This window comes from Rhea pennata, chromosome 6, assembly GCF_028389875.1.
Source record: "Rhea pennata isolate bPtePen1 chromosome 6, bPtePen1.pri, whole genome shotgun sequence".
NCBI lineage: Eukaryota > Metazoa > Chordata > Aves > Rheiformes > Rheidae > Rhea > Rhea pennata.
In genome coordinates this window covers 11,455,541-11,475,394 of record NC_084668.1, presented here as the reverse complement: position 1 = coordinate 11,475,394, position 19,854 = coordinate 11,455,541, and the positions used below count along the sequence as shown (strand labels likewise).

General features: G+C 39.6%; 1 protein-coding gene across 6 annotated transcripts in view; it reads left to right on the top strand.

Moving 5' to 3' along the window:
- The window catches only part of KALRN (kalirin RhoGEF kinase), a 515,818-nt gene that overhangs the window by 275,415 nt on the left and 220,549 nt on the right, over positions 1–19,854 (top strand). For all 6 annotated transcript variants that reach the window (XM_062579292.1, XM_062579294.1, XM_062579296.1 and 3 more), the window contains exon 10: positions 3,716–3,838. In XM_062579292.1, the coding sequence (XP_062435276.1) occupies positions 3,716–3,838 (123 nt within the window). The remainder of the gene's footprint in view (positions 1–3,715; positions 3,839–19,854) is intronic.

Genomic DNA, 19,854 nt, shown 5'->3' with positions numbered 1-19,854 from the left:
GTTATCACGTAGTTATGCTAGCTCCAAAGACATTTCCTTTCTTAAGCATAAGTGGGAATGATGTCTTCACAATCGATGACAGGTAAATATTTACAAGTGCTGGTGATTTCAGGTTTAATTATGACCTTTCAGAGTTCTTCCTGAGATTTCTGTGGACTAATTGCTCAACATTTCATGTTATTTTCACTAGGAAGTACGTGTTTTGTACCCACCAGATTTATGTTCTTGCTGTGGCTTTGCTTTCTCAGTTATTTCGTACCTCAGCTCCTCATTTTGTGCAAACTTCCTTTACCTTATGTCCTCATATGATGGAAACAAAGATATGATATTTTTCTGGGTTTGTAAATTATTATGAGCTTATTAGATGGCAAATGTTTTATATAAGGAAAACGTATTAGTTATTCACGCAAATGCTGTGGATTGTTTTGGTAGTAGGAATAGTAGTGTGAGATTTAGTAATCTGATAGCCCTGTCTTCCGCTGTCTTCCAGCGAGACCTCAGCAATTCAGTTAGTCTCTTAATCTCTCTCTCTCTCTTTTCTGTATCTGTGCAGAATGGAATGGCAAGACTTATGTATTTTGTGAAAAGGTTGTGAAAACAAATACATTAAAGACCGAAGTGGTCAAATACAATGCTAATATGGGTATCAGAGCCACAGAAAATGCTGTTAAGCAAGTTATTCTTCAAAGAAGTAATGTTGTTTGACCTTTTATTGTGGAAATTATGGTGTAAGTAGAGTTATTATCTCTTATGGTGTAAGTAGAGTTATTCAAATTATTGAAAACTTTGAACCAGACCCTTTTAGAAAAACAGATGGGGTCTGACAAATTGAGACAGGGTACTCCAAGCAGAGAAATGGCGTAGGATAGAGGTGGATTAATGAGGTATTAAAGTCAGCATCGTTATTGGATGATTTATAGATTTTTATCTTGTCTATTGTGATTTATGAAGTGGGTAGGCAAATTTATCACCTCAAGGGGTATTTTATATCTAATTTCATAAACTGAAGGATTTGCAAACCTAATCAGCACTTGCGTAGAAGGTTTCAGAGGAAAGCTTTTGTGTTACAGGAGGGGTTTCGTGTCTAACCAGCTAGTGCCCTTCTCTCTCAGGCAGCATGGAATAGCTGCCCAAAGGCAGGAAGAATCTTTCTGCTGCAGGAATTGCCAGCTTTTGGACTGGAAACAGAAGTTTATTCCTTACGGAGTTAATGTTCTAGCCTTTTGGGCAAGGGAAGGGGGAGTGGTGGAATAAGCATCCATATTTTCACCAGTACTCTGGCCCAGGTTCTCTGCCTTTATGTTTTCATCTCACTGTGGGCATTATATGCTGCAGTTCTTGTCCTGAACTGCTGCATGTAGTGAAACAGCCCTTTATACAGTAAAAGCAGCCATCTCTGTCAACAAGTCACAATGTCAAGTGACTAAAACATCCCAATATATAAATATGGGATGAAAATTTAATTATAATTATATGATTACTGATTTATAGCCATAAACATTCTGTAGCAAATTATTCTCAAAATCTTTTCATTACAGTGAGTGCCTGTCAAACAGTAATGGATAAAAAGCACACATACTGCATACTAACTTTGTATGGAGCATTGTTTAAATTAAAGCTATTTGCAATGTAAAAAGCATATTTAAAAAGTGAGGCCTTCTCAGATGATATTTTCAAATTTGAATTTTGGTCTGAATCCATTTCTAATAGGTAAGTTGGAATCTCCCAACAAGAGCAAAGAGGATGTTAATGGACGTATTTACAGATTGTTAGTGACAGGATTTCTAGCAGGCCACCTTGTAATAATTACTGTTATTACAAATTACATACCAATTTCTCATCAAAAATATATTGCAGAAGAGCTTTTAGCAGACCAACGGGTATGTGACTGTCAAAGAGTTTGAAGGACTGTATTTTGGATTTTATACTCAGGACAAATGGGAGCTGAATTAATCAGAGAAGCTGAAGCCAGGAATAGGGGCTGCATTGCCAACACACTTGGTCCCACTTCCTCATGACCCAGTGACACTTGGGACAAATACATGTTGTCGCAGCAGGACATGGGATGTTTGTGATCCCATTTCAGAATTGTTTCATCCTCTGTGGATGAAAAATACTTTGTAAGCAAAATGTATTAATAAAACAATGCTCTTACCAGCAGAGGAGTGGTGGTGGGAAGGAAAATGAGAATGTGGAGTTTATAATTGGAACTGATTATAAAAAATGAGCTTGGGAGCTGTGGTAAAAACTGAAAGTCCAGATACTTTAAATTCAGCACAGCAGAGCCATGAAATAGCTCCACTTGCCTGGAAAAAAAAAAAAAATCACACCTCCTTCCATTTTTTGTATCTCTTTTAGCATTCTAGGCTTAGTCCATAACAGGTCCTCTTTTATCAGTGCCCCACAAGACAAGTGGTTCTTGGCGCAGAAGCTCTTTCCCATCCTGGGTTCTGTGTGTTCTCTGCCCAGAGCAGCCTTGCCCACTGGAGCTCAAGTGGAGGCAAAGCTGACATGAGCTGCAAAGCTCTTTGCAGCCCGTGGTCTGCACTGCTGGGGCCCATGTTTGCAGCTCATGCTCCAGTGCTCTGCAAGGGAAGGATGCGAGTCTGAGGCGGTTCACAGCTGCAGGGCTCCGTGGTGGTAGTACTGTCCTGGGGATATTCACAGAGACTTCTCTCTGTGGCATAACAAGGAGAAGCTTTTTGCTGCTCTCTTAGTATCAGTAGCAGCTAGGATCAATGACTCGCTGCCAGAGCCCAGGGCTCCTTACTGAACGGAGTTCCTTACACAAGTGCCAGTGTTGATCTAGTACAATTTAGTCTCTGTGTGTTGGGAAAGAGACTGGGATATGGTGAAGATTACATCCTGAACTTCCCATGTGCATTTTATCAAGCTCAAGTATTTTTTTTTTTAACATACACTTTTTTAGACATTGCAGCTTGTAGCAAATCCTGCATATTGTACATCTTCAGGAGTAGGTGTAACCTACATGATGGTGGTTTAATGGCAGAATTGTGCAAGTGTTAATTGTGAGAGAGATCTCCAAATAGGTGGTCCTCATATATTTGATCTATTTTGAAAATAAAATCTTCCTATAACTCTCAGAATATCAGGTTTGCCACTTTGCCTTTCCATAGAGTTCAGTTACATTTGGAGCAGAAAATGTTTTAAAACTTCAAAGGTGTATACCGTCAATGTTTATGGTCTGCAGTGAAGGATTCTTAACATTTTCATTCTACGTACTCTGTTAATGCTTTCCATCTTTATCACATCATAATCAATTTAAACTGATCGCTCTCTCATGGTTTTGGATTCATTTAAGATGCTTCCCATTGAAATCTGCTGTCTGTGAAATGAGTTATTACTGTCTTTCATTTTATACAGTTTTTAAGAGGAGGATACTTGATGTAAAAGATTCCAGATTTCTGACTTCTGTTCCCCTAGATTCATTTATGTGAAAGCAAATATTTAAGTTGTTAAATAATTAAGGTACACTTCAAAACAAATTGAATAGTGAAAGTTCAATAATCCTACTTTACCAGTAACATCTATAATCATTTATCTTCTATCAAATTGCAATGGACTTTGATAGATCTCCATGTTTTGCTATAGCAGACACAAAGCAATACCTCTACAGTTGTTTTATCCCCACACTGAGAATTTCTTTGTGCTGATGAGACAGGAGAGGTAATTGGATGTTCTTCTTTTCTGGCAGGTATTGGACTGGATCGAAAATCACGGGGAAGCCTTTCTGAGTAAACACACTGGAGTGGGAAAGTCTCTGCACAGAGCACGCGCGCTGCAGAAAAGACATGATGATTTTGAAGAGGTAGCACAGGTAAGGGTCTGGATCAGAATTCTTCTTTCTGACTTGATTTTGTTCTTCCTTTTGTATGTTAAGAACAAATTAAAGTTATTTCTGGGCCGTTCTAAATTTATGATGTTCTCTTCAAACATTTGGAGCTGACCAGGATGCTGTCTTAGAGGTTTGAAATCTAGCATGCATACCGCAAAAGCAAGGTAGCTGCCTGACATATAATCAGAAATTCACCGCAGTGTGTTTGTGGAAAGTCTCATAGCCTGCGATTAATAAGCAGCGGTTTAGAGGGCAGTAAGGTAATATTGGGATGCTGAATAGGACAGTTAAGAATGAGAGATGTAGAAGAGAAGTGAATTGTAGCTCCTACTGTGGAAGCTGAGGGCCTTCAGAATGAACTGGAGGGGAGAGCTAGTAAAGACGCAGGGGAAACACCAGTGTGTGTTTGCAGTAAAGGGAACTATCCTCCTACTTCTTCTGAGTGTATGGGATTTGGGGAGTAGGAGGTTGTTCCGTTTTTGTTATGGGATGAGGGGCAGTTATTACAGGTAGTCAGACCTCCCTCATAGCAGAGATCATAAAGATTTGCTCAGGAATTTTGGTATAAAGCCAAAAGCTTCTGCCTAAAAGCACATACATTCTTCATGAAGCATGTTCATCGTATATATTTGGAGATACATCCCATCTTGATTTATAGAATTCAAGTGAAAGAGGACCATTGATAATTGTTTCCAGGGACTGACTAGCATCAGCTTAAAAAAAAATGTGTCCGATGGCTAGAGATTATCTTATTGTATATAACGTATTATATATTATGCCTCTGATAGGAACTGCATTATGCCACAGCTCTTTCTGCTGGATCGTGTTACATCTTTTGTTTTAGATTGAAGCATCATCTATCATAAATTGGTCTCCTATGAAGGTACTTCTGCCTTGGGTATTTCAGATAAAATCCAGCTTGATACATTTTGCTTTATACAAATTAAATGCTTTGCCTTCCTGATGCACACAAGGCAGGTTATTGCTCAAATAGATCACTATGGCATAAGAAAAAAATGCATCAGATTGTTTAGTTTTTTCTGTAGTAGCTTTCCATGTGTTGGCCTAATTAAGTTTTAGATGTGTCCAACAACAGGGACATATCTCTTTCACTGTGCCCCAAGGGAGACTATTTCACTGTCTGATGGCAGCTACTGGCTAGATACACCTTTTCTTTCTCCCTGATATTCAATTCATATTTCTTTTTTTTTTCTCTTGTTTATCTCTGCTAAGGAGATAAATGCCAAAGAAGGAGGTGAATTAACAGTTCTCAAATATCTGTAGAATGTGAACGTGTCTTCACCTAAGTACCTCTTAACTCTGTTAAACATACTGAACTCTGCTAGCATATTCTTATCACCCAGTCCCTTAAATCTTATGATCTCCTTTTTTACCTATTTATTTGAATCCATTCAGCTTGTCAATATCTTCCTTTTAATTAAATGTTTAGCTATGAATGGGGTGCTCGCATTGCTCAGCTCACTGGTGAACTTCAGTGTTACCTTTTAGCTGTGACAGGAAACCTTTGCATACCATTAGCAAATTGCACAGCCTGAGAACAGCATTTCTAGATTTGTGGGTCTCTAAAATTTAGTGGTAACTCCTGTGGATTTAAGCCTCCTGACAATAAGCTTGAATTTCCTAGAATTACCTTTTGCAGATTTATTAAAACGGATGTTAGGCTGAAGGTTGCAAACCACGGTCCTATGGGGACTCATCCGCAAGCACTTGAGTTAGTGGGAGGTTTGATCACCAAATCAACATTAGATAACTTTCCAGCACATGTTCTTGAGTCAGACAGCAATTACTGGATGCAATACGTGGGTATGTGAGTGAAAACGAAAATCTTGTAATACACAGGAGCTGAAAACCGGTGATCTAATGGTCCTTTGTGGCCCTAGTATTCTCTGAATTTTCCTTCCCTGTGATATATTAGCTTCATATTTCAAGTTATAGTTCACATTTCTGAATCAGATTTTGCTCCCCCCACCCCTCTTTTAGTTGTGCCTCTTTAGAGAGGTGGGAAACAAATGAACAACAGGTGAGGAAAGACAAAAGAGTGATACTGTCTTGACAATAGAGATGAGAGCAAGCTGTGTAACTCTTCATATGGAAACAGCAGCTAAATTAAGGGTTGCTCTACTGGATGATATAACTTAGAGATACTTATATCCCTTCACTAGTGTGTAGGAACAACTATATGGGTGTGCAGCTTGCATGTGTAGTTACTAGTGTAACTCATAATGGGAATTATTTCACTTACACTTTTCTAACCCCTCCTATTATTCCTTCTTCTACATTACTTCAGCTTGTCTGGCTGTGAATAGCTTCAGGTCAGACACATGTCCTTTCACTTTACAGGGCCAACCTCAGAGTGAAACGAAAGGTATGTGTAACTAGCTCACTAGAACATGGATGTGGGGCCACATGAGTTCAAAGGAAACTGGGTGCTGGGGGTAAGGGTAGAGAGGAGAAACAAAAGTATAAATTACATGGACATAGAAGCTCTTTGCAGTTCCTCTGAATTTGCTTCTTCCTTCATTTTATATATGATCATCTTGCTATTGCTCACTTAGCACCGATGTGTGTACATCTTGCCCTGCCTGGGCAATTCTGAATACTGGCAATCTGTCCTGCCCTCTGGGTATGACGTTTATGGTGCCTCCTAATTAGAAATAGCTGCCACAAGTGGAGTCTAGCTCCTTTCTTCTTGGCTTTGATGGGAAGGGTTCCTAGACTCTTCCTCTGGTTCGTTCACACCAGAACACCACTGCTAATTTATGTGCTTGTATGCACTGTTACACTGGAATGCGGTGCTGGCAAATGGACGTGGGGACATGTGCTGAGGGGAAGTGAAAAGCTTTATCTGAGGTCAAGGACTTAAGAATATAATACTGTTGGGCTTGGAGAGAGTTATGGCTGGGGTAAGAAGGGAGGCCGTAAATCTATCACACCTGGAGTTCTTCTGAAGGAGCATCACGTGAGGTTGATTTTGTGGTTAGGGAATAAATCTCATCTCCACTCTGCTTATGGCCTGTTTTTACTTTCCTCAATTCTCCTCTTCCTGATGCTTAACTCTTTAGATTTAGTCTGTACTGGATTCATTTTAAGTTAAGATTAATCATTTGCCATTTTTCTCAACTTAGTGAATGTCTTTGTCATGGCTAGCATTCATTGGAACAACTGCTATCGTTTATTCCTGGCATAGGGCTATAATAAAGAACATGTGATAAGATCTGAAACAAAGGACTGACAAATTTTCCCCATTCTTCTCATCGGGATGTTAATTACTTTCTGTTAATGAGAATAAAGAGACTTATACAAGAAAAGAAATGTAGTGCTGATGTACCTGGTGAGACTGACAGCATAAGCAATATTATTTGTTTCTGGCAGTTCTCTGAAAATAACAATTCATCTGCCATACAGTATAAATTTACTCTGCTAAGTCTACTTTCTTTTTGGCTCTAATATATTTGTTTTTATATGCTACTGTTTCGGTAAGGCATTTACAAAGATCACACTAGAAGCAATATTCATGAGTTTTTGTGATATTTTCAACAGCAGGCAAAAAGTTCCTGTTTTTGAATTCTGCCCAACTGTATGTAAAGAAGAGTAATTTTCTGGGATTGCTGTACTGAGATATGCTCTAATTAACTGACCTGCCATGGCACTAGATTGAGAGATCAAACATGCTCCCTCTGTGTCTGATTAGAAATTTCACAGATTTATAAATCTGGATATAATGATCTAAATCACCTCCCTGCATACAGCTGTTCTCAGAAGATGTTTGTGATTTTAGACTGATGCGTTGTGGGCAATGGGAAAGGTAATTTGGAGTCACTTTCCCTTATAATTATGGTTTAGACAATACTCTGGCAATTTTTCTCACTGTTTTTATTCTGCATGGGACACAGATAGCAAGTGCTAGACTTTGGATGTAAAAGCTTGAGCTCCTCTGGGCAAGGTTTGTATCTCATATGTACCGGTGACAGTTTCTCCTCCAGTTCTGATACTGTTCTCAGGCCTTCCACCCTGCAAATGCCATCCTTAGACACAGTGTCTCTCACACAGAGAAGTTAAGTAGTCAGACATCATTGGTTAGGCTGATATCTCAGTATCACCAAACAAATAGCACTCTGTGGATATAGCTGTTCCTGCAGTGACAGCCTCTTTGCTTGTCTAGAATTACTTTGTGTTTGAATTGGATAACCATATTTCAGCCAATAACAATTGTAAATCTAAAGATATTTTCATTTCAGACTCTCTAATTTTTCCTTACTCAGGAATATTTCCTTATTTTACTTTGAAAACCAGTATGCCTTTTAATTGGAAAATTTAGTTAACTAGATCACGTTCCCCAAATCTCTCAACACTCCCAGGACTGAGTTGAGCTTTGGAAATCCTTCTCCCATTCCTTGTATGAAGAGAGAGGCGATGGTTACTCTCCTTCCTGCTGGTAACTGGAGGTAGAGGTAGCCTCAATATCCTTGTCTGCTCACAGTGAACATCACTGGATTTGGGCTGATGGAGAATTAGGAAGGATAGTAGGAAACAACTCTGGGTCCCCTTCAACTCCGCAGCTTCAGGGCTTAATGTCTTTGTGATCTGAATGATCTGAAACAAACATTTCTGTAATTCTCCTCATGCTCAAAAGCATTTTTGAGCTTTTCTAGCGGCTTTGCCATTTATCTGGCATTTTGGCATGAGAACACCCACTGGTACGTATTTCAGCCTGCAGATGGCACTCTCTATGCATTTAAAAGCCTTGTAGTTCTCTTAATGGTAAACAGCTGATGTTTCTAATCCACGCTAACCAAACATTGTCTCAAACTGAAATGAAACAGAAGTGGAAACTGGCTCGCATGTGGTCCCCTTGGTGTTCTCCTGCCCCTGTCAAACCCCACGTTGTTCAAGATCACCCAGAAGAACAACCGTTTTGGTTTTTGTAAGTGCAGATCAGGGCAGCCCAGGTTTTAAGGCAGCATGCTGCCTGCTGGCTGTGTATGTGTGATGATAACCTGCTCTTGGATTTGTGGAGCTGCTTTCAGTGGGCTTGGACCTCATCATACTTACACTTGTGACTGAATTTTGTGTTTAGTACCTGTGTGTATGTTGCCCACCATACTTATTTTACACAGTAATGCAAGGAAACCAATGTTTTCAAGGTATAATATCACAACTCTAGTATGCAGCAGAGCGCACGTTCAGAATACACTTGCTTCAGAGTGTGTGGTGTTGCTCATTATCAAACACAGTACGAAAGGCTGACTGGAGGCCAGACTGTGGCTATAACAGTTTCTGGGATTTGCCATTTTATCCAACTAGACAGTTCTTAGTGCAGCTGTTGTGACTGAAATAATTTCTGTTCAGGTACATACCTGACTCCTGAGCTCCTGACTCTGAAAGTTTTACAGACTTCATTAAGCCTAGGTATACACATGTGAATCAGTGGACTATCCTCAAATTATTATGACAGTTATTAGGGGGAAGGAGAGCCAGGCAAAATGCAAGCAAAAAGGCAAGCAAAAATGCTGAGCTCTGCAGCATGCTTTTTGGGAAGCAATTCAGTTTTCTCATTCTTGGGGACCAGTGCTCACTTCCCTCCAAGAACAAAGATGATTAAACTCCTAAATACAGGCTTGGAAATGTCTAAGTTAACCTTAACTAACGCAAGTATGGTTTCTTTAAAATTCAGTTCTTCCTTTTATTCTACTCAGGGAAATAGGGAAATAAATATATTCCCTGCAAGAGAAGACTTGAAAGCAAGGGCCTGTATCCTCTACGAGAAACTAAAGATCAGGTGGTATTCTTCATGTAAGAGGTAATTCGTGCTCTGGTAGACCTGCCTAGATCGTCGTCTTCCTCTGTTTACTGTTCCTAAGGCACTGTCAGTACCTAGTCTGCAAAAAGATCTTTCAGATGAAAAGATCTTTAAGCAGAAATATGATGAAAAATATGATTATATTGTTTGCCATGTGAATATCCATTGCATTCAGTAAGAGCCCTGCAGGTAAAAGTATATTCCATGATCTTCTCAGACCACATAGTTTTGCTTCAACTGCTTTAAAACTAAGTGAAGTAATGGAGTAGTCAGGCCAAAACTGAATTGCAAACAGCTACTTGTTTGGCCTTCAGGAGAAAAACCTTGTGCTTTCCCATACAAATTCCAGCTCTGTTGGATGTCATTATGCTAAAGTTTGGCATGAGGTTCAGTGCTGAAGTAAAAGACTTAGGCATAAATTAGAAGCCCTTGTTGATACGAGCACTTAGAGTGTGCTGTCCCAGGGCGTGTGGTTTTTTTGCCCTTTTTTTTTTTTAATCACTGTTGTAAGTGATAGCGTACTGGTATATTGTACTGACATACAGCAATACTGGCCATATTGGATTTTTCCCTTTGAATAGGGTGATTACAGTACAATGTGGGGTGATTATTTGGCTAAAACAAGGAAAAGGGAATCAGTTAAACCTGGTAAGAACTGTGTTTAACGCTATCACTAACAACTGTGGTGTCAGTAATGATAAACTTAAATGAAATAAAAATCATGAGACAGGCACCAAAAAAATCAGCCCTACATTTATCTGCATTATCATCTGTTCCTGGTCATTAGCAAGTTTTGAAGCTATAATCTGCAGTTTCCTGTGAAGGAACGCATTTGTGTAAATTTATTAATTTCTATACAAGGAGGGAAAAGTGCTCATTGCCAGCAAATTATGTGGGTATTAGTGAAGTGGTGTAGGAACTCTGAGCTCCAGAACTGCTTTCTTCCTGCTGGCAGTGGGCTGGATCCATCAGTCACAGATAGCAGAGAAGAATGAAACAGTGCCCATCTGTGGGTTTTCTGTGAAGGTTGTCTTGGGACTTCTGACTATAAAAGCTTCTAGCAACATAGCCAAAGAGCCAAATAGTTTATCATGGAACCAATAGCAAAACTTTCTGTGGGTACTCATCAGCCAGACCTGAGCTAGAAGTAGGCCAGGTTCCTTTTTCCAGTGGTTTCCAGTGGTGAAGGATGATGCCCTTGGGAGTAGGCTGTGGATATTGGTACTGTGCTCCATTGCGTGGTCTGGACATGCTTGGTTAGCCTCGGTTGCAGAAAAAGCTCGCTGGCAAATCTACTGAAAGTTTGGAGAGCAAAGTAATAAAGATTTGGTTTGCAGCTCCACAGTAGGTAGCTGTTTAGTAGCTCTAAGTTGTCCTGCTGAATAGGTGGCTGTTGGTAAGCCACAGCGCAGTGATATCAGGGAGCTTGCAGAGAGAGGCCTGGTAAGGGCACAGAAATCTTCCTGGGAGTCACTTGAAGAGCAGTGCCTAGAAACTCGGTCTCTGAGCTTGCATTTCACTGTGTTTCTCCTCAAGCTAGAGGTAGTTTCTTTTCATATTTCTTTTCTTCCAAAATCACACGACAGCTGTATCTTTTCAATAAACTGCCTGCAGCAGGATTCAGAATCTAAATACTCCCTGTAAAATCTGAAGTCTTGGCAACGCAGTACGTCTTTGACAATTGCCAGGAGCTAGCTTCCTATAGCTGGTTTATTTGGGTAGGTTTATTTTTGTGTCTTTAAAATATGTACACTTGATTTGCCTATAAATGCAAAATGCCGTTCCCATGACAGAATGGAGGAACAGTACAGCTATTTAGGAAATAACTGTTTTTAATTCTAGAGTTTCTGGAAAATGGAATTTCTATTGTATAGGGGATTCTGATTTTTTGAATTTGTTTTCGTTTTGAATGAGAAAAATCAAAATTCCTGAAGAAGAAACATTCTGGGATCTGTTTTTTTCAGGGCCATAATTTATTTGAGAAAGCATCATATGTTTATAATATTTACGTGTTATATAATATGCATACTAATTAATATATTGATTATTCTATTGGTGTCTCAGTCAAGCATACAGCTGAAAAAAGATATTTTGTGAAAATGATAATTCAATATTATAAAAGTGAAACAAAGTTTAAAATCAATTTAGATATTTACTATTGGAAATTTCACTGAAATTTTCACTTTTAGATGAAACTGTTCTCACCTGAACTGTATATGGTGGTGAAAACCATTGTCATCTAAAGGTTTTTGATTCCCTCTAGTCATTTTTCTTTCTACTTTCCCTATTGGCAGGTCAGTGGGTTATCAAACTGTACCTATTCATTCAAAAAGATTAATTGCAGCGGTGTCTGAATCTCATTTGTAATGATAGTGGATTAGTACTGTACAATTTCTTGAGGCTCCTGATAGCAGGAGGTTTCGGCGGCAAAGGTGACAGTATGAATCTGACCTGCATTTTTGCTTTCTGCATGGTACTGGGGCAGCAGAAGCAGCAGCCCATGGGTGTGCAGCTTCCTCCAGGAAAGCCAGTAGTGTCTTTGGAAGAGCTACACAATGTTAACCACAGCAGCTTTAGTATGCAATTGTTCTGAATTGTAAATATGCTGCTTTGCAGACGTTTGGTAAGGGCAATGTGATGGCCATTTCAAAGGTAATACCTCAAAGAGGTACAAACTCCAAAATTCCGTAACAAGGAAAAATAATTTTCAAGGACAAGTTTTAGGTCTTCATGCTTATTACACAAATATTCTGGACTAGCTTGGTCTGACTGATCAGTCTGTTGCACAGGATTTAAAGCATTACACTTCCAATTTCTGAGAAGTTACTTCTAATGAGCTTGTGCTGAAGAGTGGAGAATCCAATTCAGTGGCCTTATCTAAACAGAGAGGAGGGTGCTTTACAGTGTGGTTGTCCTCGTCCCCCCGCCCCCTCCACTTCTTTTTCTATCTCTGTTCCCTAATTGTCCAGATTAAGGGACCAGTTGAGGGCTTCCTCCCCCATGCATCTGTTTTTCTTCCAAAGGAAACCAGGTCATACAGGGGATAACAGCAAGAGGGTCCAGGGCTGGGAGGTGCCTGCTGCATAGCACAGTTGCAGGCAGTGAACCTAGCTGTAGAGATGATATGCTTTTGTTCTCACATCAGACATTTGATCTGTTTAATAATAACATTTGTGTTATCTGGCTGTTATGAATGTTTTGTATAAGTATTCTTCCAACTTTTTATTGCATGTAAACCTTTTGGTAAAGTCTGTTGCCCTAGGATGGAGCACAGATCTCATTTACTCATGTGTAGAAATAGGGCAACATGAATGGATTTATGGCATTCTTCTGGAAATAAATGCGTGTATACAGGGACAAAAATCGTAATGTGTATGTGTAATTCACTTGTTGATTCAGTGCGTGTAATCTGGCCATTAATATTGCTTTCCAATAGCTTTGGTCTGCGAGGTCTGGTTTTGCATAAGCAAGCCCCAAGAAAGCACTGGTTTGTGTCACTATGGAAATGGCATATGGTTTGCAGCATTTAGGCATCTTTGTTTAGTGTCTGGTTCAGCACACTACTACATGCAGAAGCACAGGTTCCTCTCCCGGTACTGTGTTTGCTGAGCTAGGGAGAGAAACACTAAGATTGAGAAAAACAAGTAAAATGAGACTTGTCATCTCACTGCATTTAAAATGAAGCTTGTTTGGGGAGGAAGAAATTGCAGAATTTGCAAAAAGCCAGGAACTGAGACTGGAGGTGTTTCTCAACTGTCAAAGAGTATATGCACATGTGTTTATTTAACATTGTTGCCTATATTAGTACGCAGCAAATACAATAGAAACCAATATGTGCTCCAAAATAGTCACAGCGGGCCCTATTAGCATGCAGCCTTCATTATTAGAGCATTATTGTTGAATGCGTAAGAGCTGCCTTTTCCAGCCGCTGGGGGTGCCTTCTGTTGCTGACATTAGTGAGATCCACATCAACACAGCAAAGGGAGAAGAGAACCGGCTTTTACTTCCCTCGGTGTAAGATAAGGCCTCGCTGGAAAAGTGCAAGGTGTTTGCGACTCGTTCATTTCAGGGAATTAAAAGTGCAACCTGCACTTTAAATCCATCAGCCTGAGAGCTGCAGTGAACGCGAATGCGAATTTCACTGAAATGAAGGGTGTTTCTACATGGAGACGAGATGGCTGAGCACGCTGTTTTTTGGTGCCTGGCTCTGCGTTGTTTTGCCTATGGCCAGGATTTATATTGACAGCAAGAACTTGGATTTGCCAGTGCCCACACATCAAAATGGGGTGCAGGAGGTGCCCCACACTGAAGTAGTTTTACTCTAAAATAGATATTAAAGGATATTAAAGGAAAAGATGTTTTGTACAATTTCAGTGTTGTTTTCTGAGGTTTGTTTTAGACTCAAGCTGGAACAAATTGAGTCCCCTTTAAGATTAAGGACTAGGTGTTTGTGCCCACCACAGAAGTAGCTCAAAAAAGCACTGTCCAGCCAAGAATGTATTCACACCATCCTGGTATTGTAAAAAGTAACAATTGCTGATTCATTTCATGGGGTGGCAAATGGTCCTATTGACTGTCCTACCCTTCCTGAAAGTTTTCATAGTTTGGAACGAAGCACAAATCCTCAGCGTACACTGAGTGACGGGCTGAATTCCCAAACGCTCTGCTGCCATGCCTTCAAAACCAAATGGGAGAGAAAGCAGCCCCACAGCACCGACAGTGCTATGAAGCCACGTCAGCTGCTGAAATTTCAGTCAGCTCACTAGAGTGTGTGCTCCCCTTTGGGATGAGTAATTGGGTCACTAGGTCATTTAGCCGTTGTAGATTTGGTTTTCTTGCAATGCCATGTAAATGTGCATAAAAACACTTGAGAGCACAGCAAAATCTGGTGTGTACGCTAGCTTACACATAAAATAAGGAGATTATTTTGGAGTGGGGATGATGAGGGGAGTATGAATTGGTGCACTTGAGTCTGGTAGGCATGTTTTCAGGCCTGGGGGCATGTGCCCAAATCTTACTGCTTGGGGTTTGGCACAAAAACAGGATTCCAGGGTAGCAGACAAAGAGAGATCAGAAAACAACTCAAAGAGCATTTCTGTGATCATTTAGTTTTATATTATGTCCATTCTTATCATTTGGGGGCCTAATTTGGGAGTTTTGGAGGAAGGGGGATTGAATAAGGAGAGAGGAAAGTTTGGCAATATTGTGTGAATAAGGAATGCACAAGAAAGCTCTCAGGAAAGCTCTCAGTGAGCTCACAAGAGCTCAGGAAAGCTCCCCAGTGTTTTCATAGTGGAAAATTTGGCAGATGCTGACTACAGAGGCAGTATCTCATATGGCTGCAGTGTTCTTGGAGCTCTATTAAATGCCAAAAATCAATACATGTTACAGCATCAGGATTTCTGGTGGGAATACTGTTTTGTTCCAGATTTCTCATTGTAAGTCAATGTTAAAATATACTTACCTCAAATATTGTGTGGCCTTCTAATAAGAGCCATAAATCATTAAATGTTGTATTTCCAAATCTTTATTGTGATTATGGATAACCTGAATTGAATTTCACACAGTGGGAAACAGTTTTAAAACACACTCTGTATAAATGCTTTCTGACTAGCATGAAAAATGTTAGTTCCTGTCTTAAACCTTTCTAATGTATATAAATATCTGGTATAAAAACATGGTTTATTTCTTTTGCAGTAGTGATTTCTTTTATTTTTCCTCATTATTAATATGCAGTACATCTCACTAGCTGGTATAGAAGAATTTAATCTGTAAGTTTTAGGGAGGACAAAGCTCTTGGTCCATTTTGTTTTGGTGGCCCATCTGAACAGCTAATTTGGTGGGTAAGCTATATGGACAACTCACATGTCATGGAAGTAACAGTGGCGAAAAATTGGTTTGTATATCTAATAAGATTGAGAGAATGATTTCTGCTCATTTGTAACAAATTCCAACTTGTAAACCATGATGGAGAGCTGAATTAATGTTGACAGTGAAGAGATTCTGAATTCAAAGGGACCGTTTCACTGATACACTCATAAGGACACTGTGTTGGAATGAGATGAAATCAAAACTTACTTCAACTTTAATAGAAGCTAGGAAGGTGCCTTTTACTTTCTGATAGTGGAGGGATATTTTCCTTCATGTTATCTGAGGTCTAGAGAATAGGGGGACTGAGACTGAAGTGAGGCGCAGGGTGGTGTGTTACCAGTCCTGTTCACAGAGTGTGTTGAGAAGCCCACTTACTCTACACAGTGAAAATGTCCAAATTGTCAGCAAAGCGGAGGCTTTGACGTTCCTTCTCATCGTGTATTTTATTTCCAGCAGGAACTGTACTAAAGTTTGAGGTTTCCTGTGGATGGAAAGACCAATTTTTAAGTGTATCTTTGCTACAGGTTGAATTCACGTGGACAAGTGGAAGGGCCCCAGGAGAAAGCTAAGGGAATCCCTGCTAATTCTATTCTTATTTCTGTCTTGGCTTGATCCTGTTCTGCTAGACTTGACAGAAGAAGGGGTAGTAAGAAGAGGTCTGATATCATCAAGGCCAATTTATAGAATGAGATACTGCTTAACACAAGAAAACATAGCAAAATTTTGTGAAAACTCCCTGTTGTTCGTGGAGAGACATGGAAGGAACCTGCCTTTCGCTTGCAGTTACACTGTGGCCCCTCCTCTGCAGAGACCTTACTGAGAGCATCTCCACCACAACCTGAGCCCATTTGTAGGAGCTGGTGCAATGCTGAGTGTCAGGGAGGGAATCTCTGTTAAGAAGGAGCAGCAGCCAAAGTTTCATGAGATCTTCATGTCCCTCCTGACATGTAGCACAGCACTGACCCTTCTGAAAGGCAGTGGTGTATCTTACTGTGAATTTCTTCTGTCCAGTACTTCACAAACATCGGTTTGCTTGTCAGAGGTGGCCTTTAACTTACAACAAAATAGTTTGCTGCAAATCTTGAGATCCTTTTCTTGTTAGAATTGCTTTTTTACTGCTACCTGTGTTGCAGATAGTAACATTTTTGTCATTAATTACCAGACAAAGTATTGTTGTTGCGTGGTGCATGTATAGTGCTGTGTTGCTCTGTCTGTATGTGGTTTTGTAGGAGTGCTTAAGCTGAAAGCTTTGAAGAATTCAAAACAAAATTTTGCTATGTTTTCTTGTGTTAAGCAGTATCTCATTCTATAAAAAGTCCCACTCAGCCCAAAATGTGGTTCAGGAAAGATGTCACAACTTGGCTGAACATTAACAGAAATATAGGTACAGCTGAGATACAGGCAGTGGCTGTGGGGGAAACAGGGAGAGAAGGGAGGGGAAATGTTGGCTGTCTTATTTAAAGCAGGTTTCACAGAAGTCAGGATACTAGAAATAAAGCCAGGCAGTTTATAGGATTCATGTCCTGTTACGTTTATTTTTGCCTCTGTTTTCATGCCAGTGGTGCTACCAGTTGTATTTCATACTCGGTTTTCCTAGTGCTGCTGACAGTCCAAAGCCTTTTAATACTGTCATCAGTGTATCTTTGAAATTTCCAAATTGTGAGCATGATATTAAGCCCAGAATGCCTGAAGTTATTTCAGTTCAGGACACTGGCAGGACTTGATAAAGCTGTTGTAATTCCATTCATGTCTGCAGGGCTTGGAAAAGCTGCCAGCTGAGCCTTTGGGATGGAAGACAAGACTGAGCCCTCCCAGGTTGCTGCTCACTTCTGAGCTGCCTCACATTTCTTTCCTTCTCTACTCTTCTTCCCCTTTTTCCTCCTATCATAAAAAAGTTGTGAGGCTTTGCTGTGAACTGTTTCGGCTTGTTAATGGTATTTATCATTTGAGATGCCTTCACAGTGCTGCATTTTGATCCTGACAGTTGGCCTTCTTGTGCCCCCTTGTCCATCTTGTGCTCCCTTGTCATTCCTGCAAAAGAAGACATTTTCTTCATTTCTGCTGAGCCTGTTTTAGTGGCTCAGTTACCTCACAGTCACTTTAGCAGCTCTAATTGATACACTCCACTAATGACCTAATTATCAAGTCTTTTTTGCAGTAATGGTGTTAATTTTCTTGTACATTCAATGTGCCATGTACCACCAACATATATTTGATATTATAGGCTTTTTTGGGACTTAAAACCAGTTCATTGTCACATCTGATCCAAAGACTAGTGTATGATGGCATCTTGGGCTGTCACATTGCCTTCCTTGTTCTCTTGTCTGTGCTTTTGTTTACTTCCATGTGCCTTACTGTGCAAGGATGTTCTCAAAGAGAAAGGGCCAGGAGCTTTTTGAGGATATTATCAAGGAATATCCACATAAGGATAAACTTGGCCAATAATCATCAGTTTCAGATATCTTTCCTAGCTCTTGTACATCCTTCAGTCCCTAAAGGAGTATTTCATCACCTCATTTAATATGTTATTTAGATTATTTTTCTCTTTTTTAATCAACCTGAACTCTTTTGGAGGAGCACATTTTTACAATGTTAATTGATCTTAACCTGCATAATGCTGTCTACTGTATTTCCTGTTCCTTCCCTAAAGCTCAAAATGAGCTTACATATTAAGTAGGTATCGTCTCGCTTTAGGATGCCTTAAGGTGTCAAAATGAGGTAAAATTACTAGCTTGTAAGAGCTATGAGACCTCCGCAGTTAAAATGGCCAATTCCTTCTGTAAAGTCTCTGCAAATGATTTCCTCTGATAGTTCTTTCGTTATAAACAGAGTTGTCTGTGTACTGGACCCAGTGGATGAGCCTTCCTGTGGTAACACTGCTGTCTCCTCTGGCAAACTTGCGTGGTCACAGGAAAGAGGCCAGAGATTGAATGACTTTGTGAGATTAAAACTTCATTCTTGTGCATTCTTCCAGTTCCTATAGGGAGTTTTGTACATCAAGACTTCTTAAGTCACATCCCACAAAGTGAAAAGAGGTTTGTATTTCTGCTACTTTAAACCGCAGCTTCTCTGAGGATGCAGATCAGATTCCAGTGACATCCTGCATTGATATACGCTCGTTGTAACATGAAGTGTACATATTTCCTTGGGAAGAGGTGGACTATTTATAACTCTCATATTAAACATATGCTTAGGCATTTATTTAATACAGGAGCCTGTATATATATAGTCGTTAAAATAAAATAGATAGGAAAAGGAGATGTGTGCCAGGCTACAGATGATACCTTTTCTTAGTGTAGCTTTTTGCCTACAAAAGAATGAGAAATCCCTGCTCTTCCCCTTTACAACAAAAGTCAAGATAATCCCGCAACACTTAAAAAATCTCCTAGCAGAGCTTTGAAAAGCCTAGGTCTTTGTCCAAAAATGTTTTTGAGCATTCCAACTTAAAGAAGAAAATAGCTTAGGAAGCATTCAAAGTAAAGTCCTTGCATGCATATACTACAGTAGTGATGGAAAAAGTCAATGGTGATTTAGTTGATCATACTGAACTGAGAAGTTAACTTGCTCTGTTTGTTGTGTGTGCATAAATACATGCCTATGCGTGTCTTTGCATACTTACTAAGTACTGGATATAACGTATAATATTAGATGCCATTTAGAATATTATTTCATTACACATTTCACTGGCATTTCCTTGAATGAGAGATGTGATTACACTAGAGTTAATTAGTGTGATTGTGATAATAGAGTGTTCCCTGCTTGATGTGTGACTGCACTCCTGATTGAGATGGATGGTTGATATGATAAAGTATGCTGTAAGTGACCTTCTTTTAAATCTGATGTGGGTATTCAATATTAATATCAATTTCAATAATATCAATATTAAATGGCACAAAGATTTCTGTTAGCTAACATTAACCTTTTCAGATGTTAATTCTGCTCTTGCTTATTTTTTTAGTTTGAAGGGCTAAAGTAGCTTTTATGTGCTTTGCCTGAGTTTTCAGTATTTGATGTAATGTGTCGTTGTTGTTCTTTTAAATTTAAACAATAAATACATGTCAGTTTGTATCTGAACTCTAGAGAAGATCATAAATAAAAGATAATGATACCTGTAAAGATACCTTGTTCTTGGCAATGGTTAGTGAAGATGCTGTGTGGTATTCACATTGTCAGTTCCTAAGGACTATTTCTTATTCATGCTGAAAGATCCTTTATGCTTAGATAACCCACTGAAATCGTGGAACTGCTGGAAGAATAAAGCACTTATTAGCATCAGCATGCTATTGGATATGGCCTCCTAGATCTC